Below are 26,686 nucleotides of genomic sequence, written 5' to 3'. Positions count from 1 at the left end.
TGCACTCCCAACAGGTGTAAAAGTAAGTGCATCTCTATATTCCTTCAAAACCGCTCTAAAACAACACCTCCAGGCAACTTCAACCCTTTACTAATACCCTCCTCCATTCACATCCCATCTCCCCGGATTATAAACAACTCAAATGTTCTTCTAATGTATATACTTGTTCTTATGCTATGTGAACTCACTATGTTCTCTGCTGGCTGTACATATCTTACTGTAAGACCTACACTGTTTCAATGTCCACATTTCTCTGTTGATGCAATTGTTGATGACTGAAGTACTGATATCAACCAAAAATCCGCATCCCACCCCCAGATTGTAAATAATGTAAATAATTCAATGTACATACTATGATGATTAACCTGTGTGATGACTGTATTATGCTGATAGTATATATTTGTACCATGAATTGATTAACGTGGACCCCGACTTAAACAAGTTGAAAAACGTATTGGGGTGTTACCATTTAGTGGTCAATTGTACGGAATATGTACTGAACTGTGCAATCTACTAATAAAAGTATCAATCAATCAATCAAAGATTAGCGTGCCTTTATTAGCTGGCTGCTTACGGCCCGTTAGCGCCGGTACTTTGTGGTTACTGCTGTTCCTCACGCATGACTGTCCTTCTCGTCTCACTTGCTAAACCCTCCTGTTTTTGCTCGTGCATCTTGCAGGTTTGCCTGTTTATCCAGCTCCGACTAACGCTTGCAGTTTATCATTTTGTGTTTCTGTTTTACTTCATTCTTGAAGTATGTTTCCTAGCTTCGTCTAGAGATTTATTTTTGTACTTTGCTCTTTTATTTTTTATCTTATCTCTCAGTATTATTCCCAGTCTTTACTAGCGCTTTTGGTTTAGTTTTGGTATTTATCTTAGTAGTTTTTATGGTGTGTTTTTGTGCTCCACCATCGCTTTATGTTTTTGTGGCTACATCCTCCTTGCGCCCAGAATAAAAGAATACATTTTGTCTACAAACAATATGTCTCTGCATCCTTGGGTTCCATCTAATTCAGCTCCTAACAGTATTGCTCTGCTGAATAAATGAATCACTATAGCTGCCAATATGGAAGATTATTTATATATTTAAGAACATATAATTTCCTAAACAGGTAGCAAAATGACACCACAAAAAGTGAACTAGCAGCAGGACTCAGTTAGTATTTTATTAATTTAAAAATGAATTAACTATAAAGAGTAACATGAGAGTGGATTTTTCACAAGAGTTCACCAAAAACTGGAAATTGGGAATGCTAGTTACAATCATTTCGTTATTTTTAAGATGCAGAAGAACGAGGTGTCACCGTGCAGTGAAAAAAGGGATATTTATTGATAGAAGAACAAAAACCCAGAGCAACTTTTCTATGAAGAAAACAAAACAAACTGCTGAAATCCAGCAAAACACTCACAGAAAATCAGCAAAAAAAGAAAAAAAAACTAACCAAAGTAATATTAACAATAATAACGATAATAATAATAAAAAAAATGAAAGAATATGAACAGTTAGTAAATAAATAAATAGAAAAAACTATGTACATATAGGGAGTCATCTTTAAAAAAAAAAAACACAGTTTAATCACGAATTGGAAAAAATAAAATCAGGCTTATGTGGCGTGACATAATGGAGCCAGTATTCCCAGTATGAAGTACATTTCTCTAGTTTATCCTTTTGATAAAGCTGTTATCTCCTGTGTTTTATAAATGTCCATTGTGATTTCCATCCATTTCTTCAAAGTTGGGCTCTCCTGTAATATCCATTTCCTGGTAATGCTCTTTTTACAAGCCACTAGTAGGATATTCATGAAGTATTTCTCCTTTTTCAGCCAATCCTGAGGTGCGATGTGTGAAAAACAGAATGTTACTTTCAAGGGGTGATTTGAAAATATCCTGTAGAGCTTGGTGTATCTCTTTCCAATAGTCCTTTATGGCAGAGCAGTCCCAGAAAACATGCTAGTGGTTTGCCTTTAGATTCCCACAATTTGTCCAACAGGCAGGGGAGTTGTTATCATACTGAGACTTCTGAGAAGGTGGAATAAAACTTTCCCAGCCAAACTCTCCACTTGGGTGAGCTGCTACAAGTCCATTGATATCTCCATTTTATTGTCCATTCTTCCTCAGATGTAGTTATCCCTCCTTCCTTCTCCCATTTTGTTTTAATATATAAAGTTGAATATGATTTCTTATACAAGCATGAAACACTTCTATCAATAGTTTCTGAATTGTAAACTTTTGTAAACAGTTCAATTAAACATATGCTGGTCTTTGTTACATTTTTCACCTTCATATTAACAAAATGCCGCAACTGCAAATATCGATAGAAGTTTTGTTTTTTTAATAAATGTGTCAAATTTGTCACTGACAGTTTAGTTAGGTTTTTTCCTCTGTGTTTGTTTTTATTTCCTGTAAGCGCTCTTATTTTGGTTCAGTTTCCTGCTTGTCTCTCTGAGAGCTGTTTCCCCTCAGATGCGGCTGATTGGCACCTGGCCACACCTGGACTGTCAATCAGCCGGTTGCTATTTAGACCTGCTTTGCCCTCCAGTCAAGGCTAGAGTAGTGTTGTTGTACTGGAAACTAATTTACAAACACAACTTCATCACACACAATACTCCACTATGGAATTGTTCTTATATTAAAATGAGAAACAAATCCATCTTTGAACAGCAATGGTTTGAAAAAGGCATTTGGTCACTGATGCACTTATTGAGTGAGAAAAGTATTTTATGAATTGAAGATTTCATTAACTATAACCTGCAAATAAAAATAATTACTAAAAATAAAAGGCTTTTGTAAAAAACATTCTAATTACAGCATACCATCTTTTGTAATTATTTACTATTTCTTCAATAGTATATTAAAAAAAAATAGAACTTGAAAGTTTCCAATCTTCCAAAGGCAAAGGGGTTCATTTTGGAAAAAAAACAACCCCGGAATTGACCACTTAAAATCATTTTTAGGATATTGAATTGCAATTGAAGACAACACTTGTTCGTTCTGTGATTGGGAAACAAAATAAACTGTTTATTTTATGAATGTATGCAAAGTAAATCTATGTAGGATGATGTACAATATTGGCTTTTGCCTAAAAAGACAAACTTTGATTGATATTGATATTGTTTTGGGGATGTTAAAAAGAAAAACAACCATAAAAATGTTTAAAACACAATAATAGGAGTTTTTTTTTTATCCACAAATGTAAGTTTGTAAAAACAAAACCATCCTTCCACAAACACTTCAGCCATTTTCTCTCACTTTTATATTGTATAAAGATCTGGGGACATACATATGAAACAATCACAACACAATCATCATATTACAAAAGACAGTAATTCCATCCATCCATTTTCTACCGCTTATTCCCTTTCGGGGCTGCGTGGGGCGCTGGCGCCTATCTCAGCTACAATCGGGCGGAAGGCGGGGTACACCCTGGACAAGTCGCCACCTCATCGCAGGGCCAACACAGATAGACAGACAACATTCACACTGTGAAGCAGAGTAATAAAGATCATTAATAAAATGGATTAGAGAGACCCAACAAATGATTCAAAAAGACACACATTTTAAAATTGTATAAAAGACAACTGTTCAAATGATGTATAAAGTAAATAATAATATGCTTCCTGAAGTGGTCCAGAAGATGTTTCAGATGTGAACCAGTACATATGTATATCATATAAAGGTGATAATCTATGGGGTTATTAACAATTACAAATAAAAAAAAATGTAATTCTTCAATATTTCAAACGCCTATAAAAAACTATTATGAATAAGTTTAAAATTGTATTATGCATACATATACAAATAAAATGTTTTTTGTATGTAAAATATGTCTTGTACTGTTTACACTCACCTTTTCGGTCAAATTATTTTGTTCAATATTTAATAAAAGTACATTAATGCATGTACTTGATTGATGTTGTGCTGATGTTGTTAGAAAGTCAAAATGAAAGTCTGGACAGTTTATTTCAAATCCTGCAGTTTCATTTGCTGCTGCTGTTCTCACCAGCACACTTGTGTTTCTTACACTGGTACTTAGAAGACAATCTTTCACCACACACACTGCAACTCAACACTTTCTCTCCTGGGTGTCTTCTCATGTGTGCTACAAGGGTTGATCGGTCACTAAAGCTTCTGTTGCAGATTGAACAGGAATGTGATTTTTCACCAGTGTGTGTTCTCATGTGTACTTTCAAACACTGACTTTGTGTAAAACCTTTACCACAGGTTGAACAGGAAAAAGGTTTTTCGCCAGTGTGTGTTCTCATGTGTACTTTTACAGACTGTCGATTTAAAAAATCTTTACAACAAATTGAACAGGAAAAAGGTTTTTCTACACTGTGTATTTTCATGTGTTCTTTCAAACTCTGACTTTGTGTAAAACCTTTACCACAGGTTGAACAGGAAAAAGGTTTTTTGCCAGTGTGTGTTCTCATGTGTACTTTCAAATGTTCCTTCCTTGAAAAAGATAAGCTACAGATTGAACAAGAAAAAGGTTTTTCTCCAGTGTGCATTCTCATGTGTACTTTCAAATATTTACTTAGAACAAAACCTCTACTACAGATTGAACAGATAAAAGATTTTTCTCCAGTGTGCGTTGTCATGTGTACTTTCAAATTGTGACCATTTGTAAAACCTTTACCACAGACTGAACAGGAAAAATGTTTTTCACCAGTGTGTGTTCTCATGTGTACTTTCAATTTGTGAGTTTCGACAAAACCTTTACCACAGGTTGAACAGATAAAAGGGTTTTCACCAGTGTGTAATATTGTGTGTTTTTTCAAACTCTGCTTTTCAACAAAACCTTTACCACAGATTGAACAGACATAAGGTTTTTCTCCAGTGTGTGTTCTAATGTGTGATTTCAGACGACAATGGTATTGAAAGGTTTTGTGAGAGTGAGAAGATGTGAAGTGAGTGTTGTCAGTGTGACATGTCTTATCATCTTTAGAGTCTTCATCATCAGTGTCAGGAGAGTGTGACGTTGTGTCCTCACTATCTGATAGTGGAGCTAAGAGCTTGTCTGCTTGTGATCCTCCACAGTGGTCTCCATCAGCTTCTGTTGTCATGTGTTGTGTTGAGCTGCTGCTTGGAGGCTCCCCCCCTCCCCTCTCCTCACTTTCACCTTTCACCTCATCATCTTCACTCTTCACAGGGACACCAGTCACTGGGAACTCCTCCAGTCCTTCAAGATGATCTCCCTCTTGAGTGATGCTGTGTTCCTCCTCTTCCTCTTTAATGTGGGGCGTCAGTGAGTCTTCCTCTTCCTTTTTACAGGGAAGGGTCTGTGTCAAAGAGGAAAAGGAGACGCCAGAAGGTCCGTGGCGCCTGGTCTTCCTCTTCGATGGATCCTCCTTCACCATCCTGAAGCTACTCTCCTTTTTTTCAGGCAGACGTTGTTCTCCACAGACGTCTGCAGGACACACAATGACAAATATGCTTGAGAAATGTCCAGATTTGCTCAGTCACATGAGGCATTCAGTAAGTTTACATGTACTTAAAATAAAAAGTGATTATATTAATTGGCCTGAAAACAAACACATTGCTCTTTACAACATTATTCACAGGAATAGAAGACCACTTTTTACGAGGGATGGGCAATATGGCCTAAAATCTAAATTGCGATAAATTCCAATCTGCCTGAATGCAGCTGGGATAGGCTCCAGCGGCCCCTGTGATGTTAATGTCAGTTACTGATGTATAAGCTTGGAGAAAAGATGAGGTTGTTTACAGTGTAAATCTGTATTCTGTATTGTTGTCTCAGCTATGACGCCATCTTGTGGTCGAGTTTGCTCACTGCGAGTGCTCTGGTTTGAAAGTGTATTTCCTTTTCCTTCGTGCCTTGAACCCGAAGTAAGGTTTCGTCATTGATCTCACCAAGCAACGTTTGTAAGTGTAACCAGGATTTCCACTGGATGTGGAACGGTAGCGCCACGGCAACAGACTCGATCCGTTTTTTGTTTCAGAGTCAATGTGTCAGTTTCCACCGCCTGGCTTCTATAAAAGGTGAAAAAAGAACAATCCAAACACAAGCACAGACGAAGCAGAAACAGACTGCTTTTTCATACTGTTAATCCTGCTAAAGTGATTTGGGATCCTGAAGTGAAACCCAAGGGTATTTTGGGAGGTCACTTAAACATACGAAGCCTAGTTCGCAGGTGTGATGAAATCAGATTATTACTGTCCGAGTCTAATCTTGATTTTCTATGCATAAGTGAAACATGGCTGCATGATAACATTTTAAACAACTTAATCAGTGTTCCGGGATATAAATGTTTTAGAAGGGACCGAACTGTGGAAAGGGGAGGGGGGGTACTGATATATGTCAAAGACTTACTTAATGCAAGGGAAATTCCCCTGACTGCTGATATATCTACTGAATGTTTATGTATCAATGTCACACTATCACAAAACATGCAATTCAATGTATTGGTGGTATACAGCCCTCCATCTGCGTGCGCTGCAATGCTATGCGAAGACTTAGATGTACTGTTTAAGAATTTTAAGAATAACAGTGAAGTACCTGTCTTCGGAGACTTCAACTTAAACTGGCTAGATAAACACTGCAGAAAAAAACTAAAAGACCTCACATCCAAACATGACTTTAGTCAGAAGATAGAACCCCACATGTATCACTAAAAACACTCAGACACTAATTGAGTTAATCCTCACAAACAAGCCTGACAGAATCATAAAATCTAGTTACCGGCTTGTTAGATGATAATCTGACATTAGCTGCAAGAAAACCCACAAAGAAACGTCTGACGAGGTTTAAAAGTCAAGATCAGAAAACTTTTAAACTTGAGATCCCTCACCAATCAACAACTGCATTTGAAAACGAATTAAAGGGTCTTACTTGAGACGAGCTCCAACAACATGACCAAGTACACGCCTGTTGTAATCAGCTAATGTCTGCTATCGGACACATTATTGATAAATATATTAGAAAGCGAAAAAATTATGATATCCGGAAATTAATGAAAATAAGAGATTATGCCTCAAAAACTTTTATCAAAACTCGTAGTGACACAGATTCGAAAATATTTAAAGACTTACGTAATCAAGTAGTTAAACAGCTCGGAATGTCCCAATCAAACTATTACATCCACATGCTTTTAGAGGCCAAAGGAAATGGCAAAATGATCTGGAAACTACTACATAATCTATTAAACCCAGAGGGTAACACCACCCAAACCCAATATAAACTAAAGTAGGAGACAAAATCATTACTGATTGTACTCAAGTCTCAAATGAGTTCAAAGAATTCTTTATAGAATCTGTCAAAAACCTTTCCTCGGGTTTTTCCTGTCTGACTAATGATGATCAAACAACAGACATACCTGATAAACAAGACAGCTGATTTCAGCTCAAGGAGGTTAGTCAGACAACTGTCTTAAATGCCATACATGACCTAAACACCACATACTCAAAGGATATTTATAACCTAGACACAGCTTTTATTTTTTTTTAAAATAGCGGCATCCTTATACAGCCTCTTACCCGTCTTATTAATATTTCCATTAAAACTGGGCAATTCCCAGATGGATGGAAAACTGCACAGGTAATACCACTTTTAAAATCTGGTGATGCTGGATTAACATCTAACTATAGACCCATCAGCCTTCTTCCAGTTTCATCTAAAGTCCTGGAGAAGATTGTTTCGGAACAACTAATGCACCACCTTGAGACAAATCACTATTTGAATCCCTTGCAATTCGGACTCAGACGTAACCATTCTACAGAATCTGCCACTTGTTTTTTAACTGAAAAGATCAAACATTCCCTTGACAAAGGACAGGTAGTCGGTGCAGAATTTTCAGACTTAAAAAAAGCATTTGATACAGTCAATCATAACATTTTAATTTCAAAACTAACTACTGTAAATTCAACTAATTCAAACAGTCATTGTCCTGTCTTGAGTCACATCTAAAGGGCCGTGAACAATGTGTCACCATTAATAATGTGAGATCTTCCTTCCGCAAAATTGAAACAGGGATACCTCAGGGTAGTGTCTTGGGACCGATACTATTTAGTCTATACATCAATGACCTACCAGATGTATGCACAGATATAGATTTACAGATGTATGCGGATGACACAGTCATATATACATCTGGTAGGACCTGTACTCTAGTTGCTGAAAAGCTAAAAGCTAAATTAGACAAAATAGCATCTTGGCTGGCATCATCCTGTTTAACCCTGAACACTAAAAAGACTAACTCTGTCTGCTTCTCCATAAAAAAGCAACCTCAAACAAACCTGAACACAAAAATTAATGATGAGGTCATTGAACAAGTACCTGAAGTCAAATATTTGGGCATAATCATAGACTATCAGCTGAATTTTAAAAGTCACATTAAGAAAATGTGTAAAACTCTGAAGGCCAACCTAGGCTGTTTTAAGATTATAAGAAACTGCTTAACTCTCAGCTGTGCTTTTATTTTTATGAATTCAATGATTCTTTCACACATATCTTATGGCTTAACTACATGGTCCCAGTCAGCAGTCAAGACCATTGAGTGTCTTTATTACCGTGCCTTGAAAGTCCTAGACAAGAAGAGAATACGATATCATCATTGCCAAATTTTAACCGCATTTTAATATTTCCATTAAAACTGGGCAATTCCCAGATGGATGAAAACCTTGCCAAATTTTAACCAAATACAATATTTTAAGTTTTACCAATGTTATTTTGTTACATACAGTCAAACTGGTTTTTAAATGTTTGGATAACTCTGCTCCCCAATTGCTCTGCAAGGCCATTACAAGACTGCAAAGTGGTACCAGAACTACCACCAGAGCAATGTCAAAAGGCAACTGTTGTGTTCCATTCCGTAGAACATCTTTTGCCCAGACTGCCTTTTCAATAAAAAGACCACAACTATGGAACTCTTTACCTGACACTTTGAAAAGTATAACTGCACTTGTCACTTTCAAAAAACAAACAAAATTATGGCTAGTTGAGCAGCAATCGTGTTCCCATGTTTAGTTTTTTCTAATTTTTACTAATTGGTTTTTATCTAGCCTGCACGTTGTGTTGTTATTATTATCATTGGCTTTTATCTAGTTTGCGCTTTGTATTATTTCTATTATCATTATTATCGACTCATTTTTGTCTTATTTTCATTTTCTTGTTTTAATGATGTTGGATCTGTGTTGTTGTTGTTGTTGTTGTTGGGGACAAGTGTTGTAAATTAGCTTTGGCTACAAACACTATGATGCATACATTGGATAACTGTTTCAGATGTCTACGTTTTTTGGATCCGTCCCTATTTCAAATAAACCTTAATATATAATATATGTGAGTGGAATGTGTTGATGTTGGAATGGTTTGAATAGGTTAAAAAATGTGGGGATGGTGCAACTTGGACAAATGTTACTCAGGTGGGTGTACGCATGTGTGGAAGGTACGTAGACACAGAAAACTCCCCCACAAGCATGTTTGTGTGAGAGGTAATAAAACGGAGGTATTAAAACATTAGTCCGTCAATCAAACAAACGGTCAATGAACTTTGCAGTCATGGATACACTGTGTGTTTATTTTCTCCAGCTGCGGCTCTCAAACTGCATACAAAAGGTCTTCTTTTGTTCGTTTGGTCTGAAAGCGTAAAAAAGCGCTGCCTCAATAAGACAAAAATAAAGCGGGTCTGGGGGCCCAAACGGTGCCATTCTTTTGTGAGTGTAGGCGTGTAGTCCTTATGTGACATCATCATGTCATGTTCATGAGGAAGCTGAGCTTGTTTCATACACGACTCCCCTCAGCCGTCTCCACTCCAACACACATGAGCAGCTAACTTGGCTAACATTAGCAGGTGACCTACTAGAAAATTCTCACAAGACCACAACTCTTCTTCTCTGACCTTCCCAAAGTAATAATCCAGTCAATAATCACTGAACTCAACAAAAAATAAGGCATATTATTTCAACAATGACTTCCGGTGTCACAGAACTGGCTAATAAAACAAAATCTGCTTTTCATTGCACAATATCAGGGAAATTGACATCAATGTAAGAGCAATGTTGTCATTCTAAGGAGAAGCAACATTTGTCAGGGAAAATAATGCCTTGCCGGTAAGGTCTATTCAGGTGTACTGGAGAGGACCCTAGGCCAGACAGTCGAACCTCGGATTCAGGAGGAACAGTGTGGTTTTAGTCCTGGTCATGGAACTGTGGACCAGCTTTATACTCTGGGCAGGGTCCTTGAGGGTGCATGGGAGTTTGCCCAACCAGTCTACATGTGTTTTGTGGGCTTGGAGAAGGCATTTGACCGTGTCCCTCGGGAAGTCCTGTGGGGAGTGCTCAGAGAGTCTGATTGTGGCGGTCCGCTACCACTATGATCAGTGTCAGAGCTTGGTCCGCATTGCCGGCAGTAAGTCGGTCACGTTTCCAGTGAGGGTTGGACTCCGCCAAGGCTGCCCTTTGTTACCGATTCTGTTCGTAACTTTTATGGATAGAATTTGTAGGCGCAGTCAGGGCGTTGAGGGGATCTGGTTTGGTGGCAGCAGGATTAGGTCTCTGCTTTTTGCAGATGATGTGGTCCTGATGGCTTCATCTGGCCAAGATCTTCAGCTCTCACTGGATCGGTTTGCAGAAGAGTGTGAAGCGACTGGGATGGGAATCAGCACCTCCAAAGTCCATGGTTCTCGTCCGGAAAAGGGTGGAGTGCCATCTCGGGGTTGGGGAGGAGATCTTTCCCCAAGTGGAGGAGTTCAAGTACCTAGGAGTCTTGTCCACGAGTGAGGGAAGAGTGCATCGTGAGATCGACAAGCGGATCGGTGCGGCGTCTTCAGTAATGCGGACGCTGTATCGATCCGTTGTGATGAAGAAGGAGCTGAGCCGGAAGGCAAAGCTCTCTTTATCGGTCGCTCAAAGGTCCATCCTTACTTATGGTCATGAGCTTTGGGTTATGACCGAAAGGACAAGAACTCGGGTACAAGCGGCCCAAATTAGTTTCTTCCGCCGGGTGGTGGGTCTCTCCCTTAGAGATAGGGTGAGAAGCTCTGTCATCCAGGAGGAACTCAAAGTAAAACCGCTGTTCCTCCACACGGAGAGGAGCCAGATGAGGTGGTTCGGGCATCTGGTCAGGATGCCACCCGAACGCCTCCGTCAGGAGGCGTTTAGGGCACGTCCGACCGGTAGGAGGCCACGGGGAAGACCCAGGACACGTTGGGAAGACTATGTCTTGCAGCTGACCGGGAACGCCTCGGAATCCCCCAGGGAGGAGTTGGATGAAGTGGCTGGAAAAAGAGGGAAGTCTGGGCTTCCCTGCTTAGGTTGCTGCCCCCAAGACCCGACCTCGGATAAGCGGAAGAAGACGGATGGATGGAAAATAATTTGTTCCGGACCACTCATTCATTCTTTAAACACGCTGTCATTTAAATTAGCGACTAAACAACGAAGCTAAAGCTGGAAAGGAAAATCCATACACCCACAACACATCTCATCTGCTTGTGTTGTGAACGACATCATCAATGTTGGAATAATATACAAACAGGACAATAGTCGCAACTTTCACCTCCACACATCGTTCTGAGAACAGCAACACACTTGCTCCTTCACAATAATAGGTCTGACTGCGTTAACAAAATAAAGGTTTTAAAAAAAGCACCTTAAACAAGCATAAAGAACTTATTGATGCATTTACACAATTATTATGCTTCGACCCAAAGTACGGGTCAAAATTGTCGAAAGGTTTATTGCACAAATAAATGTGAGCGATTCTACATTTAATAAACAAACTGGAAAAAAAATTGCATTTGCCTTGGTGCCCTAAAATATGAACCCTCCTTTAAGGCAACACTTGTCTTGACCTTAAAAAGTAAAAATTTGAGGCCTGTCTATAATGTCCCATCCATCCATCCATGTTCTACCGCTTGTCCCTTTTGGATTCACAGGGGGGCAGAAGGTGGGGTACACCCTGGAAAATTCCATAAAACCTTTACACTATTTATTTAAATCGTATCCTAATTAAAATGTATCCTCCAGTTTGTGGCTATTATAAGACATATTTCAAGAGGATATGCATTTTTACAGCATGTTTTAAAGAGATAGCATTTAAAAAATGACTTGTGGGTATATTATATTGCTCAACTAATTCTTATTAGTGAGCAGAATAGAGGCGCTCTCATTGACTCAAATGGTAAAATTAGGATGGTCAAGATTTTGCTAATGTTTGTTTAGGACTTAGAATGCATACAAAATAAAAACATGTTATTGTCTTACATATGGATTGTGAATGATAGGCAAAATAAAAAAAAATCAGATCCCCTTTGATAATTGTTCTACATCCTGTGAAAGGGATGATGCTGTGGTGAACGTGAGAAAATAAGTAAATGTCGGGAAATGCAAATTTAAGCAAAAATGGTGGACACACTTTTTAAAACCTGTTTAGAGATTGTTTGTAGTAAACCCAGAGAGGATTGTGTGTTATAAAATGATGGTAGAGTTACCTTTATTATTTGGGTTTAGGGGGCCATGTCATGGGGCTCGTCCACAGCACATCTCTGACTTGTTCCACCACTGACAGTTTGTAGTACAAATGGACTGGGATATGTAACTCATCTTTAGTAGTTACATTCCACAGAACACAGACAACCACGTGGTTGCAAGACCACGTTGCAAGTAGCAGACGGAATGCATCATCCTCACAAGACAACACAACTTCTTATACACAATATATTAAGCATAGTGTTATTCATCAAATATAAAGTTAGTAAAGATGTGAGAGTAATAAGTAAACAAACCTGTTCTGTGTAACACAACTTGATGTTTCTTGAAAACAGCGTCCAGTAGTTGATGTTGTCGCTCCTTCTCCTCTTTTGTTGGACAAAGTTCCTCCTCATACTTTGCTATGGTTCTTTGGCACATTTTCACACAATCACAACACTTTACTCTCACACTTGATCTCTACTTAGCGATGTGTTGATAACTTCTGTGTCTTCTGTTAGCAGCTAACAAGCTAAGCTAACTAGCGAGCTAAGCTAACTAACAAGCAAAGATAGCACGAGAAGCGGCACAGTGCTTCTAGCGCATCCAGACCACTTTATCCTTACATAATGAATCACAGATGTATATTTCAAACTGGATAACAAATAATAAGACTGACTTATTAGCGTCCTGCACACTTCTTTCTCCTTCTCCTCCTGTTCTGCTGTCTTCCGTTTACACCGGAAGCTGGGAATGACGTCACAGCTGAGCGGACGAAGAGGTAGCTCTATATAAGATATTGCCTGCTGTCACTGTTACCATGCTTTTATAACCGGTAATATTTATTTGAATAACAATGTGATATAAACGAGTGTCTTGTTTTTTTAAAATAAATTCAAAGTATATCAAACAAAGCTTTAATGTTGGGGTTCAGTGGCGCCCCCCTGCGACATTCATTGCAACGACAAGAGTGAAAGTGCTAGAAATTGTAGCGATATTACTGCCAGATTTATTTAAATTTACCCTTCCACGTGTTTTTATTATTGTTCAATTTTACTCCTGGATAATCCATTTTATACAAAACATTAATAAAACATTGAAATATCACAGAACGTGACGTCCAGGGAGCTCCTTTGTAAAAAGTACAGGAAGTGACGTGACTTCACGCATGCGTGGATCGATCGTGTCGTGAATATATATACATTTTTAAAAAGTGTGAAACATTTGCTCTCATAAACAAAAGTCTCTTTCTTAAAGTGAAATCCAAACCCTGAAATTGTGTTAATGATTTCAATTTATTCATTCAGTCTTGGAAGATTTGTACAAAATAGAAAAACACTTACATTATTATATTGGAATATATTAAGTCGTTTTAAAAAAGCGCATTTAAGCACAAGTGTATCATTTAATTATATACATTTTATTTTAATCTTATTGGAATGGTCTCTCATATTTACTTTTACTTTCTTTAACGGGTTTTGTTTGTAAGAGGATTGGATTTAATGTGATGTTTTTTATATTGCTGAGTAAAATATTGAAAAAACATTGACTTATATTGTATTGAAAGTACCTTAATGTGTCTAAACATTGTTTACGTGTGTTTAATTGTTCAATAACAAAATAAAATAAATACTCAGAAGTAGAACTGGCTAGCAATTAAACTCTTATATTAACATAAATAATGTTGAAGTTTTATTACATGACATTATACAAATATGTATATTAAGTATAATTTGAATAGTTGGCAAGTAAACAAAATGCATTTGCCATACCTAATTGTATTACATCAATTATAACTCAACCCCACACTTTACAACATGTATTCACACTTTATTGTGTGAAAATATTTTACACAAACTTACATTCAATTATAATAATCATTATAATGTAATAAGATATATAACAATGTGTGTTCTGGATCTAAATTAATTCATGGACTATAAAGAGTTAAACAATTAATATTTTTTTGTGAGGTGGCATCTTTTTCACCTGGAAACTTAAATCCTTAAGTGTGCAAATAAAGTCTTACGTATTACTTGTATTACATTTGAATAGAACCTTATTGAGCATATTAACAAGATTATGTTAGAAAATGTGCCGAGTATGAAAAAAGTCATTTTGAATTTGTGTACAGGATGTAGAATGACGATGATCTCGACCCAACATGGCTGACGGAAACCAAAATGTAGTAGGCCTAGTGGTTAGAGATTAGTTTTAACATTTAGCGCTCAGATTTAGATTCAGCTGTGATGAGGTAGCGACTTGTCCAGGGTCTACCCCGCCTTGGATGGATGGATGGATTTAAATTCAGATTTAAGATTTATGTTTAGATTTAACATGAAGCGCTCTCATTTAGATAGAGATGTAGATTTAAAATTTAGATTTACATTTAGACTTAGATTGAAAATTTAGCACTAACATTTAGATAATTTAGTTTTAAGATGTAGGTTTAGATTTAAGATTTAGATTTAGTTTTAACATTTAACGCTCATGTTTACAAACCCAGTTTCCATATGAGTTGGGAAATGGTGTTAGATGTAAATATAAACGGAATACAATGATTTGAAAATCATTTTCAAGCCATATTCAGTTGAATATGCTACAAAGACAACATATTTGATGTTCAAACTGATAAACTTTATTTTTTTGCAAATGATCATTAACTTTAGAATTTGATGCCAGCAACACGTGACAAAGAAGTTGGGAAAGGTGGCAATAAATACTGATAAAGTTGAGGAATGCTCATCACATTACTTTTTATTCATGTATGTATGTAGAAGTGTCTGGTTGCATCAGCTCCGCTGCTTTAATATTCTTTCATGTCCTTTGTGTTCTTCAATGTTTGATGTTTCCCTCCACATGTAAGAGGGATGTGTACTATGTGTGCTATGGCTATGAGTTGTTTTTTTCCCCTTTGGCCTCAGTCTGGACCCCCTCTCCAGAGGCCCAGGTTTAGACCCATTTATTTTATTTTATTTCATTTTATTTTATTTTAATCTTTATTTTTTTTCTCCCTTTCCCCCCCACTTTTTTTATAAAGGGTGCCGGAAGTCGGCAGACCCGTCAGTGATCCTGTTCTGTCTCCCTGTAATGTTTGTCTGATCTTGAATGGGATTGTGCTGAAAATGTTTTATTTTCCTGAAGGAACTCTCCTGAGGGAATAAAAAAAGTACTATCTATCTATCTATCTATCTATCTATCTATCTATCTATCTATCTATCTATCTATCTATCTATCTATCTATCTATCTATCTATCTATCTATCTATCTATCTATCTATCCATCCATCCATCCATCCATCCATCCATCCATCTATCTATCTATCTATCTATCTATCTATCTATCTATCTATCTATCTACCTACCTATCTATCTACCTGTCTGTCTGTCTATCAAACACTTATTTGGAACATCCCACAGGTGTGCAGGCTAATTGGGAACAGGTGGGTGCCATGATTGGGTATAAAAACAGCTTCCCAAAAAATGCTCAGTCTTTCACAAGAAAGGATGGGGCGAGGTACACCCCTTTGTCCACAACTGCGTGAGCAAATAGTCAAACAGTTTAAGAACAACCTTTCTCAAAGTGACATTGCAAGAAATTTAGGGATTTCAACATCTACGCTCCATAATATCATCAAAAGGTTCAGAGAATCTGGAGAAATCACTCCACGTAAGCAGCATGGCCGGAAACCAACATTGAATGACCATGACCTTCGATCCCTCAGACGGCACTGTATCAAAAACCGACATCAATCTCTAAAGGATATCACCACATGGGCTCAGGAACACTTCAGAAAACCACTGTCACTAAACACAGTTTGTCGCTACATCTGTAAGTGCAAGTTAAAGCTCTACTATGCAAAGCGAAAGCCATTTATCAACAACATCCAGAAATGTCGCCGGCTTCTCTGGGTCCGAGATCATCTAAGATGGACTGATGCAGAGTGGAAAAGTGTTCTGTGGTGTGATAAGTCCACATTTCAAATTGTTTTCGGAAATATTCGACATCGTGTCATCCGGACCAAAAGGGAAGCGAACCATCCAGACTGTTATCGAAGCAAAGTTGAAAAGCCAGCATCTGTGAAGGTATGGGGGTGCATTAGTGCCAAAGACATGGGTAACTTACACATCTGTGAAGGCACCATTAATATTGAACGGTACATACAGGTTTCAGAACATATACTGCCATTTAAGCGCCGTCTTTTTCATGGACGCCCCTTCTTATTTCAGCAAGACAATACCAAGCCACATTCAGCACGTGTTACAACAGTGTGGCTACTCAGTGGCCTAGAGGTTAGAGTGTTCGCCCTGAGATGGGTAGGTCGTGAGTTCAAACCCCGGCCAAGTCATACCAAAGACTATAAAAATGGGACCCGTTACCTCCCTGCTTGGCACTCAGCATTAAGGGGTTGGAATTGGGGGTTAAATCACCAAAAAAGATTCCCGGGCGCGGCACCACTGCTGCCCACTGCTCTCCTCACCTCCCAGGGGGTGATCAAGAGTGATGGGTCAAATGCAGAGAATAATTTCGCCACACTTAGTGTGTGTGTGACAGTCATTGGTACTTTAACTTTACTTTACTTTAGCAGGTATGTTAAAACCTGACATGGACTGTAGTTGAAATAAACATTGTTGAAACATATTGTTACATTCTACAATAATGTTGTGTACAAATAATCATGAAAGGTACATTACATCATTGTTATCCTGTCATCACAAATGTTCTAAGTGTCATGGATTATCTACTAATAGGTTATATCAATTGACAGTTATTTGTTTACTAAACAATACCAATTAACAGTTATATTACTCGGCAGATGATTTTAAATGACACAATTTTATTCTTTTTTTCAGTCCCCAAAACTCAACACTGGAGTGGAATCCGTGGAACATGATCATCATCAAAAAATATTGTTTTTCATGAGACACACAAATCATTGTAATGTATGCAATACCTGGAGATGGCAAGATGTTGAAAATCTTCAAAATCATCCTAAATGTTGAACTTTTACACAAACAGAATAAATATTACATGCATTAAAACTCAAACACTACACAAGTTAAACCTCTAAAATGATTTTTTTTATTCAGATTGTGTTTTCTATGATCTTATATAGTTACACAGCCAGCAAAACAGGTAGAATATGCACTATTGACTTCTTCTCAATAGCAAGCCACAGCTAATGGGGAGCACAGTGAACATTGATGGAAGGCATACACTCGGCCTGAAGGAAACAAAACTGCCTTTCATTGCTGATAGGATTGTAGAACAATTGTTCCGCCTCAAGCACCTGTCGCCGCACATACAGAAGTGTGCACCTTTGGAAAGGCTTTCCTTCAAATGATTCTAATTACAGCATATCATCGTTTTTACTTCTTTACTTTTTCTTATTTACTGTATTTTCTGTGGAACAAAAAAAAATCATAACTTGAAAGTTTCCATTCTTCCAAAAGCAAAAGAGTTCATTTAAGAAAAAAAACGGAATAGACCACTTAAAATATTTTTTAGGATGTTGTTTTGCAACTGAAGACAATACCTGTTCGTTCTGTGATAGGGAAACAAAATAGACAGTTTATTTTATGAATGTATGCAAAGTAAATGTTCATTATTGGATTTTGCCTTACACTCCGAAATTTGATTGATATTGATATTGTTTTTGGGATGTTAAAAAAACAAAACAGAAAAAGTAACAAATGTTTAAAACACAAAAATGGGATTTTTTTAAAAATCCAAAATGTAATTTCTAAAAACAAAACCATCCTTCCACAGACAATTTAGTCATTTTCTTTCACTTTCACATTGCATAAAGGTCTGGGGACATACATATAAAACAATCACAACACAATCATCATATTACAAAAGAGAGTAAAAAAGATAATTAATAAAATGATTATAGAGACCCAACAAATGATTCATAAAGTCACACATTTTAAAATTGTATAAAAGACAACTGTTCAAATGATGTATAAAGTAAATAATAATATGCTTCCTGAAGTGGTCCAGAAGATGTTTCAGATGTGAACCAGTACATATGTATATCATATAAAGGTGATAATCTATGGGATTATTAACAATTACAAATAAAAATATGCAACACTTCAATATTTTTTTCCCAAGATGGCGCTGCTGTAGTGGCTGCTGTTGGCAGGATCTCTGTGCTCTTGTGTCATCCTTTTGTGTTTCTCTCTTCTTTTCACGTGTTATTATATTTTTTTGCCTTTTGGTCCGGGACCCTTTGGGACTGTGTGACAAGGGGTGTCACTTTCGTGACCTTTGCGGTGCTTTTTTGTGGACTTCTGGATCTGCCTCCCGGGAGCCTTTTGGCCATAGAGACCAGCTGCTGGGTCTCTGCCACACCAGAGTCAGTTTGGAAGGACTGGAGGAGATGCGGATGAAGAGACAGGACTGCGGAGCTAGCTCTGAGTGCCGGGACGGACAAGCTTTACAGTGTCTTGGCTGAATGAGCCGGTGTCGGACACCTCGGTCTCCTTGCACACATCCTCACTCATCCATGCGGACTGGACATTGGCCGAGAGTTGGTTGGCGGCTCTCTTGGTTGCTTTGTTGGGTCTGCTCCCGTCTCTGGCCATGCTCCCTTCACCCCAGCAGACGATGGCGTGGAACACCGCAGAGGCCACCACAGTGGATATGTTTCTTTTACTTTTTATTCATGTATGTATGTAGAAGTGTCTGGTTGTATCTGCTGCTTTAATGTCTTTCATGTCCTTTGTGTTCTTTGATGTTTCCCTCTTACACACATGTGAGAGGGATGTGTACTATGGCTATGAGTTGTTTTTTTTTCCCCTTGGCCTCAGTCTGGACACCCTCTCCAGGTCCCAGTCTTAGATAGAATTTTTTGTTATTTTATTTTAATCTTCTATTTTTTTCTCCCATTCCCCCCTTGTTTACCTGTATCTCACCTTTTTTGTAAGGGGCGCTGGAAGCCGGCAGACCCGTCAGCGATCCTGTTCTGTCTCCCTGTAATGTTTGTATGATCTTGAATGGGATTGTACGGAAAATGTTTATTTTCCTGAAGGAACTCTCCTGAAGGAATAAATAAAGTACTATCTAATCTATCTAATACAGAATAAAATAAGTGTAAAATTGTCTGATGAATATATATACACACATAAAATGTTTATTGTATTTAAAATGTATTTTACTGTTTACTCTCACCTTTTCAAATTGGTTTGTTTCAATTTTAATAAAAGTACACAATGTTGCATATTAATGCATGTAATGGACTGAAAAAAAAAGAGTGTATAAATATAGAAGCATGTTAACAAGATTGTGTTAGACAAACAACAATGTCACACATGTTATATGTGCTGATGTTGTTAGAAAGTCAAAATGAAAGTCTGGACAGTTTATTTCAAATCCTGCAGTTTCATTTGCTGCTGCTGTTCTCACCAGCACACTTGTGTTTCTTACACTGGTACTTAGAAGACAATCTTTCACCACACACACTGCAACTCAACACTTTCTCTCGTGGGTGTCTTCTCGTGTGTCTTACAAGGGTTAATCGCTCACAAAAGCTTCTGTTGCAGATTGAACATGTGAAAGGTTTCTCACCAGTGTGTGTTCTCTTGTGTTTTTTCAAACTCTGACTTTGTGTAAAACATTTACCACAGGTTGAACAGGAATAAGGTTTTTCACCAGTGTGTGTTCTCATGTGTACTTTCAAATTCCGACTTTCTGTAAAACCTTTACCACAGATTGAACAGATGAAAGGTTTTTCACCAGTGTGTGTTCTCGTGTGTACTTTCAAATTCCGACTTTCTGTAAAACCTTTACCACAGATTGAACAGATGAAAGGTTTTTCACAAGTGTGTGTTCTAGTGTGTACTTTCAAATGTTGACTTTGTGTAAAAACTTTACCACAGGTTGAACAGGAAAAAGGTTTTTCACCAGTGTGTGTTCTCATGTGTACTTTCAAATGTTGACTTTGTGTAAAACCTTTACCACAGGTTGAACAGGAAAAAGGTTTTTCTCCAGTGTGTGTTCTCATGTGTATTTTCAAAATGTACCTTTGAGTAAAATCTTTACCACAGATTGAACACGAAAAATGTCTTTCTCCAGTGTGTGTTCTCATGTGTCTTTTCAGACGACAATGGTATTTAAAGGTTTTGTGAGAGTGAGAAGATGTGAAGTGAGTGTTGTCAGTGTGACATGTCTTATCATCTTTAGAGTCTTCATCATCAGTGTCAGGAGAGTGTGACGTTGTGTCCTCACTATCTGATAGTGGAGCTAAGAGCTTGTCTGATTGTGATCCTCCACAGTGGTCTCCATCAGCTTCTGTTGTCATGTGTTGTGTTGAGCTGCTGCTTGGAGGCTCCCCCCCTCCCCTCTCCTCACTTTCACCTTTCACCTCATCATCTTCACTCTTCACAGGGACACCAGTCACTGGGAACTCCTCCAACCATTTAGGCTGACTGATGCCCTCTTCCTCCTCTTCCTCTTTAATGTGCGGTGGCTCTTGGTCCTCCTCTTCCACTTTAAAGTAGAGGGTCAGTGGGTCCTCCTCTCCCTTCTAAATGTGAAGGGTCAGTTTAACATTATGGGTCTGTGGCGTCTCGTCTTCCTCTTTAATGTGGGGGGGCTGTGGTTCCTCTCCTCCCTCTTTGATGTGTTGGGAATGTGGTACCTCTTCTTCCTCAAGTATGTTGGGGGACTGTGGTTCCTCCTCCTGCTCATTGGGAAGATGCGCTTCTTTTAGGTCTGTGAAACAGGAGAAAACAAACATTCTTGATAAAAGTCCAGCTTTGCTCAGTCACATGAGACATTGTCCTGCACCAACATATGATCTCACAATCTCATCAGTTTCCCCTCACAGCAGTCAGGGTACTTCCAGCTGACACATGAAGAAGACCTCCAGGGGAATGCCTTCCCAGGCTAACATCCAAACCACCTTATTCATATAAAAACATCTTCAAATTAATTCCTGCAATCCATACTAGTGTGCTGTTGTCTCTCTGAATAAGTCATACACACACAGGAAATAATGTACCACATGCCAGCCTCCACGCAGTAGTACTAGTGATGAGCTCCCCCTGCTGGTGGACAATAATTACTGTCATTTTCACATTCATCTTTAGAGACATGTCTGCTCTAAAAACCACTTGAGCACAATCAACATGTTGGCCAAAAACAATGACATCTGTTTTGCTTTCATTTAGATAGTGACGCCACAGTTAAACTGGGAAGAAGTAATCACATTACTGACTACTCCTTCAAAATATAACTTGATTACCTTATTACGGGGCGGCATGGTGTAGTGGGTAGAGCGGCTGTGCCAGAAACCTGAGGGTTGCCGGTTCGCTTCCCACCTATTGACATCCAAATCGCTGCCGTTGTGTCCTTGGGCAAGACACTTCACCCTTGCCCCTGGTGCCACGCACACCAGTGAATGAATGATGAATGAATGAATGATTGGTGGTGGTCAGAGGGGCCGTAGGCGCAAACTGGCAGCCACGCTTCCGTCAGTCTACCCCAGGGCAGCTGTGGCTACAGATGTAGCTTACCACCACCTTGTGTGAATGAATGATGGATTCCCACTTCTCTGTGAGCGCTTTGAGTATCTAACAATAGAAAAGCGCGATATAAATCCAAACCATCATTATTATTATTATTAATAATAATTGTAAAAAAATATTAATTTAGTGCATTTCTAGACACTCAAATTGCATTAGTGTGAGAACTGGAAAGGCACCATTCATACAGTCCACGCTTTCAATGTGGTAAGCTACATTAATTTAAAATAATACTAATAAGTAGATGAAGCAATTCCTGAAAGAATTGTGTGTGAATGCTCCAATGCTGAAGTTGAACTGAAAGGTTGACAGAATGTAGTATGAACGTAAGAATAGTTTGAATGTTGGAACGATTTGATTTTGTAGAGTTTGAATTTTGGGAAAACCGTGATTTTTTTAAAGTTCTTAAACCAACATGCTTTTTTTGTCCTGACTCAGAGGAATGTTTTGACAGTGGAACGGTTGAAATGGGTTGAACAATGTGAAAGGAGTCATTGCACTAAAGAAGGTTGGAAATAAGGTTAGAAAAATATGAGAATTCCTGGAAATTTGTTGAATGTGGAAAACTGGTTGTTTGAATTTCCAGGCTGAATTTATTGTGTTGAAGGTGGAATGGTTTGAAACATGTGGGAATTGTGGAAAATTGAAAAATGGATAATTAATTTTGAATGGGGAAAATGTCCCTAAAAACGGGGAATTCCAGAAAATCCGGGAATTTCTTTTAATAAGTGTTGAAAGGGAGCACACAATTCCTGAACACACTGAATATTTTGAAGTTGGAACGGTTCTAATCAGATGAAAAATGTGGGAGTTGTGGAACTTTCATTTTATTCCTTTCGATGGGAATTTCATGGAATTTTTGGAGATATTCGGGGAAAGCGGGAATTTTTTTGGAAATGCTATAAAATGTGAATGTTCTGAATGAGTTGAAATGGTTGGTGTTGGAATTATTCAAATCAGTTGAGAAATGTTGAAGTCGTAACATACTTAATTGAGAAATGGTTTTATGGAATTCCTTGAATTTTGGGAACACCAGGATTTTTTTCAATTCAAAAAACAAATTTGTTTTCTGTCCTGATGGAAAGGAATGATTTGACGGTGGAACTGTGGAAGTGGGTTGAAAAATGTTGTAATTTCAATTTCCAGAATTAGAGGAATATGTTGATGTGGAAATGTTTGAATCGGTGTAAAAATGTGGAAATGGTGGCATTTTGAAAAATGGCTCATTCATTTTGAATGGGGAAAAATGTCACGGAAAACGTGTAATTCTGGGAATTTTTGGAATTGGTCAAAGGAAAGCCCGTGATTTCCGAATAGGCTGAACAGTTTGAGGTTGGCAAGGAGTGAATCGGATGAAACATGTTGAGGTTGTGGAACTTTGAAAAATGTACCATTATTTTCAATGAGAATTTCAGGAAAATTTGGGAATTTTGGGAAAAGCGGAATTCTTTTACAAACCCCGTTTCCATATGAGTTGGGAAATTGTGTTGGATGTAAATATAAACGGAATACATTTTCAACCCATAATCAGTTGAATATGCGACAAAGACAACATATTTGATGTTCAAACTGATAAACATTTTTTTTTGTGCAAATAATCGTTAACTTTAGAATTTGATGCCAGCAACACGTGACCAAGAAGTTGGGAAAGGTGGCAATAAATACTTACAAAGTTGAGGAATGCTCATCAAACACTTATCTGGAACATCCCACAGGTGTGCAGGCTAATTGGGAACAAGTGGGTGCCATGATTGGGTATAAAAGCAGCTTTTGTGAAATGCTAAGTAATTGACAAACAAGGATGGGGTGAGGGTCACCAATTTGTAAGCAAATTGTCGAACAGTTTTAGAACAACATTTCTCAACGAGCTATTGCAAGGAATTTAGGGATTTTACCATCTACGGTGCATAAAATCATCAAAAGGTTCAGAGAATCTGGAGAAATCACTGCACGTAAGCGATGATATTACAGACTTTTGATCCCTCAGGCGGTACTGCATCAAAAACCAACATCAGTGAGTAACGGATATCACCACAGGGGCTCAGGAACACTTCATAAAACCATTGTAAGTAACTACAGTTGGTCGCTACATCTGTAAGTGCAAGTTAAAACTCTACTATGCAAAGCCAAACACATTATCAACAACACCAAAGAACGCCGCTGGCTTTGCTGGGCCCGAGCTCATCTAAGATGGACTGATGCAAAGTGGAAAAGTGTTCTGTGGTCTGACGAGTCCACATTTCAAATTATATTTGGAAACTGTGGACGTGGTGTCCTCCAGAACAAAGAGGAAAAGAACCATCCGGATTGTTACAGGAGCAAAGTTCAAAAGGCAGCATGTGTGATGGTATGGGGGTGTATTAGTGCCCAAGGCATGGGTAACTTACACATCTGTGATGGTATGGGGGTGTATTAGTGCCCAAGGCATGGGTAACTTACACATCTGTGAAGGTATGGGGGTGTATTAGTGCCCAAGGCATGGGTAACTTACACATCTGTGAAGGTATGGGGGTGTATTAGTGCCCAAGGCATGGGTAACTTACACATGTGTGATGGTATGGGGGTGTATTAGTGCCCAAGGCATGGGTAACTTACACATGTGTGATGGTATGGGGGTGTATTAGTGCCCAAGGCATGGGTAACTTACACATGTGTGATGGTATGGGGGCGTATTAGTGTCCAAGGCATGGGTAACTTACACATCTGTGAAGGCACCATTAATGCTGAATGGTCCATACAGGTTTTGGGGCAACATATGTTGTCATCCAAGCAACGTTATCATGGACGCCCCTGCTTATTTCAGCAAGACAATGCCAAGCCACGTGTTACAACAGCGTGGCTTCGTAGTAAAAGAGTGCGGGTACTTTCCTGGCCCGCCTGCAGTCCAGACCAGTCTCCCATGGAAAATGTGTGGCGCATTATGAAGCGTAAAATACGACAGCGGAGACCCCGGACTGTTGAATGACTGAAGCTCTACATAAAACATGAATGGGAAAGAATTCCACTTTCAAAGTTTCAACAATTAGTTTCCTCAGTTCCCAAACGTTTATTGAGTGTTGTTAAAAGAAAATGTGATGAAACACAGTGGTGAACATGTCCTTTCCCAACTACTTTGGCATGTGTTGCAGCCATGAAATTCTAAGTTAATTATTATTTGAAAAAAAAAAAATAAGTTTCTCACTGTGAACATGAAATATCTTGTCTTTGCAGTCTATTCAATTGAATATAAGTTGAAAATAATTAGCAAATCATTGTATTCTCTTTTTACTATATTATTCTATTTCATTATATTGTTCATCTGGATAATAAAAACTATTTATTACCGATGTGGGAGAAAACATTTGTACCTGGATCTATAAATATAAAGTTTATGATTTTGAACATCAAACATCTTGTCCTTGTAGCATATTCAACTGAATATGGGTTGAAAAGGATTTGCAAATCATTGTATTCCGTTTATATTTACATCCAACACCATTTCCCAACGGCTTCACAGTGGAAGAGGGGTTAGTGCGTCTGCCTCACAGTACGAAGGTCCTGCAGTCCTGGGTTCAATCCCAGGCTTGAGATATTTGTGTGTGGAGTTTGCATGTTCTCCCCGTGAATGCGTGGGTTCCCTCCGGGTACTCCGGCTTCCTCCCACCTCCAAAGACATGCACCTGGGGATAGGTTGATTGGCAACACTAAATGGTCCCTAGTGTGTGAATGTGAGTGTGAATGTTGTCTGTCTGTCTGTGTCGGCCCTGCGATGAGGTGGCGACTTGTCCAGGGTATAACCTGCTTTCCGCCCGATTGTAGCTGAGATAGGCGCTAGCGGCCCCCGCGACCCCAAAAAGGGAATAAGCGGTAGAAATGGATGGATGGACAATTTCCCAACTCATATGGAATTGGGGTTTGTAACACAGTGGTGAACATGCCCTTTCCCAACTACTTTAGCACGTGTTGCAGCCATGAAATTCTAAGTTAATTATTATTTAAAAAAAAAAAAGTTTATGAGTTTGAACATCAAATATCTTGTCTTTGAAGTGCATTCAATTGAATATGGGTTGAAAAGGATTTGCAAATCATTGTATTCTGTTTATATTCACATCTAACACAATTTAACAACTCATATGGAAACGGGGTTTGTAGAAAATGCTAAAATATGTGAATGTTCTGAAGGAGTGAATGGTTGGTGTTGGAATTTTTCAAATCAGTCGAGAAATGTTGAAGTAGTAACATTTTTTGTTGAGAAATAGTATTATGGAATTCCCGGATTTTTGGGAAAACCAAGAATTTTTTCAGAGAAAAAAACATCTTTGTTTTTTGTCATCATTAAGAGGAATGATTTGCTGGTGGAACGGTTGAAGTGGGTTGAAAAATGTAGTCGACACAAAAAAGGGTGAAAAAAAGGGTTTGAAAAAACGGGAATTTTGGGCATTCTTCGAAAAAATTTTAACTTGGAAAAATGATAGTTTGAATGTCAAGGTTTAGTGAAACATGTTGAAGATGGAATGATTTGAGTCACTTGAAAAAAGTGGAAGTGGTGGAAGTTTGAAAAAGAACCAATTCATGTTGTACGGGAAAAATGACTAAGCACGTATTTATTCTTGTTTCAAGCTACTTTAGCGGCTAGCTTAACTATTAGCTTGTCCATCCTTTGTGTGTAACATGTTTAGACATGTTCTACAGTCCTTCAGTGATAATAATACCTGTAGGAAATGTAATGTATTTGCTGCAATGGAGAATGGTTGAAG

The 26,686-nt window shown here is 38.3% G+C and overlaps 4 protein-coding genes across 6 annotated transcripts in view; 1 reads left to right on the top strand and 3 right to left on the bottom strand.

Annotated features, from left to right (window-relative positions):
- The window catches only part of LOC133546706 (zinc finger protein 568-like), a 129,060-nt gene extending 111,593 nt beyond the window's left edge, over window positions 1-17,467 (top strand). Inside the window, exon 3 of the mRNA XM_061892506.1 lies at window positions 17,274-17,467. Within this exon, the coding sequence (XP_061748490.1) occupies window positions 17,274-17,314 (41 nt within the window). The 3' untranslated portion in view covers window positions 17,315-17,467. The remainder of the gene's footprint in view (window positions 1-17,273) is intronic.
- LOC133546717 (gastrula zinc finger protein XlCGF17.1-like) overlaps window positions 1-26,686 on the bottom strand; it is a 113,560-nt gene that overhangs the window by 77,516 nt on the left and 9,358 nt on the right. Inside the window, exons 1-2 of one of the 3 annotated variants that reach the window (XM_061892520.1) lie at window positions 21,230-21,355; window positions 19,600-21,138 (exon numbers count right to left, since the gene is read on the bottom strand). The exons of 1 other annotated variant lie outside the window; for it this stretch is intronic. In XM_061892520.1, the coding sequence (XP_061748504.1) occupies window positions 19,808-20,725 (918 nt within the window). In that variant the 5' untranslated portion in view covers window positions 20,726-21,138; window positions 21,230-21,355 and the 3' untranslated portion in view covers window positions 19,600-19,807. Of the gene's footprint in view, window positions 1-19,599; window positions 21,139-21,229; window positions 21,356-26,686 lie in introns of those variants that run through there. One more of the 3 variants, XM_061892518.1, reaches the window with a different exon arrangement.
- The window catches only part of LOC133546709 (oocyte zinc finger protein XlCOF8.4-like), a 233,491-nt gene that overhangs the window by 206,425 nt on the left and 380 nt on the right, over window positions 1-26,686 (bottom strand). The gene's annotated exons all lie outside the window — the stretch shown is intronic.
- On the bottom strand, window positions 1,901-13,153 carry LOC133546705 (zinc finger protein OZF-like). Its single transcript, XM_061892504.1, has 2 exons — window positions 12,738-13,153; window positions 1,901-5,407 (listed from the first exon to the last, which is right to left on the bottom strand). Exons 1-2 carry the CDS (start codon window positions 12,859-12,861, stop codon window positions 3,978-3,980), a joined length of 1,554 nt encoding a protein of 517 aa, XP_061748488.1. The 5' UTR covers window positions 12,862-13,153; the 3' UTR covers window positions 1,901-3,977.

The sequence above is a fragment of the Nerophis ophidion genome, unplaced genomic scaffold, assembly GCF_033978795.1.
Source record: "Nerophis ophidion isolate RoL-2023_Sa unplaced genomic scaffold, RoL_Noph_v1.0 HiC_scaffold_38, whole genome shotgun sequence".
NCBI classification, from domain to species: Eukaryota; Metazoa; Chordata; class Actinopteri; order Syngnathiformes; family Syngnathidae; genus Nerophis; species Nerophis ophidion.
This window is presented reverse-complemented; position numbering and strand designations above follow the sequence as displayed.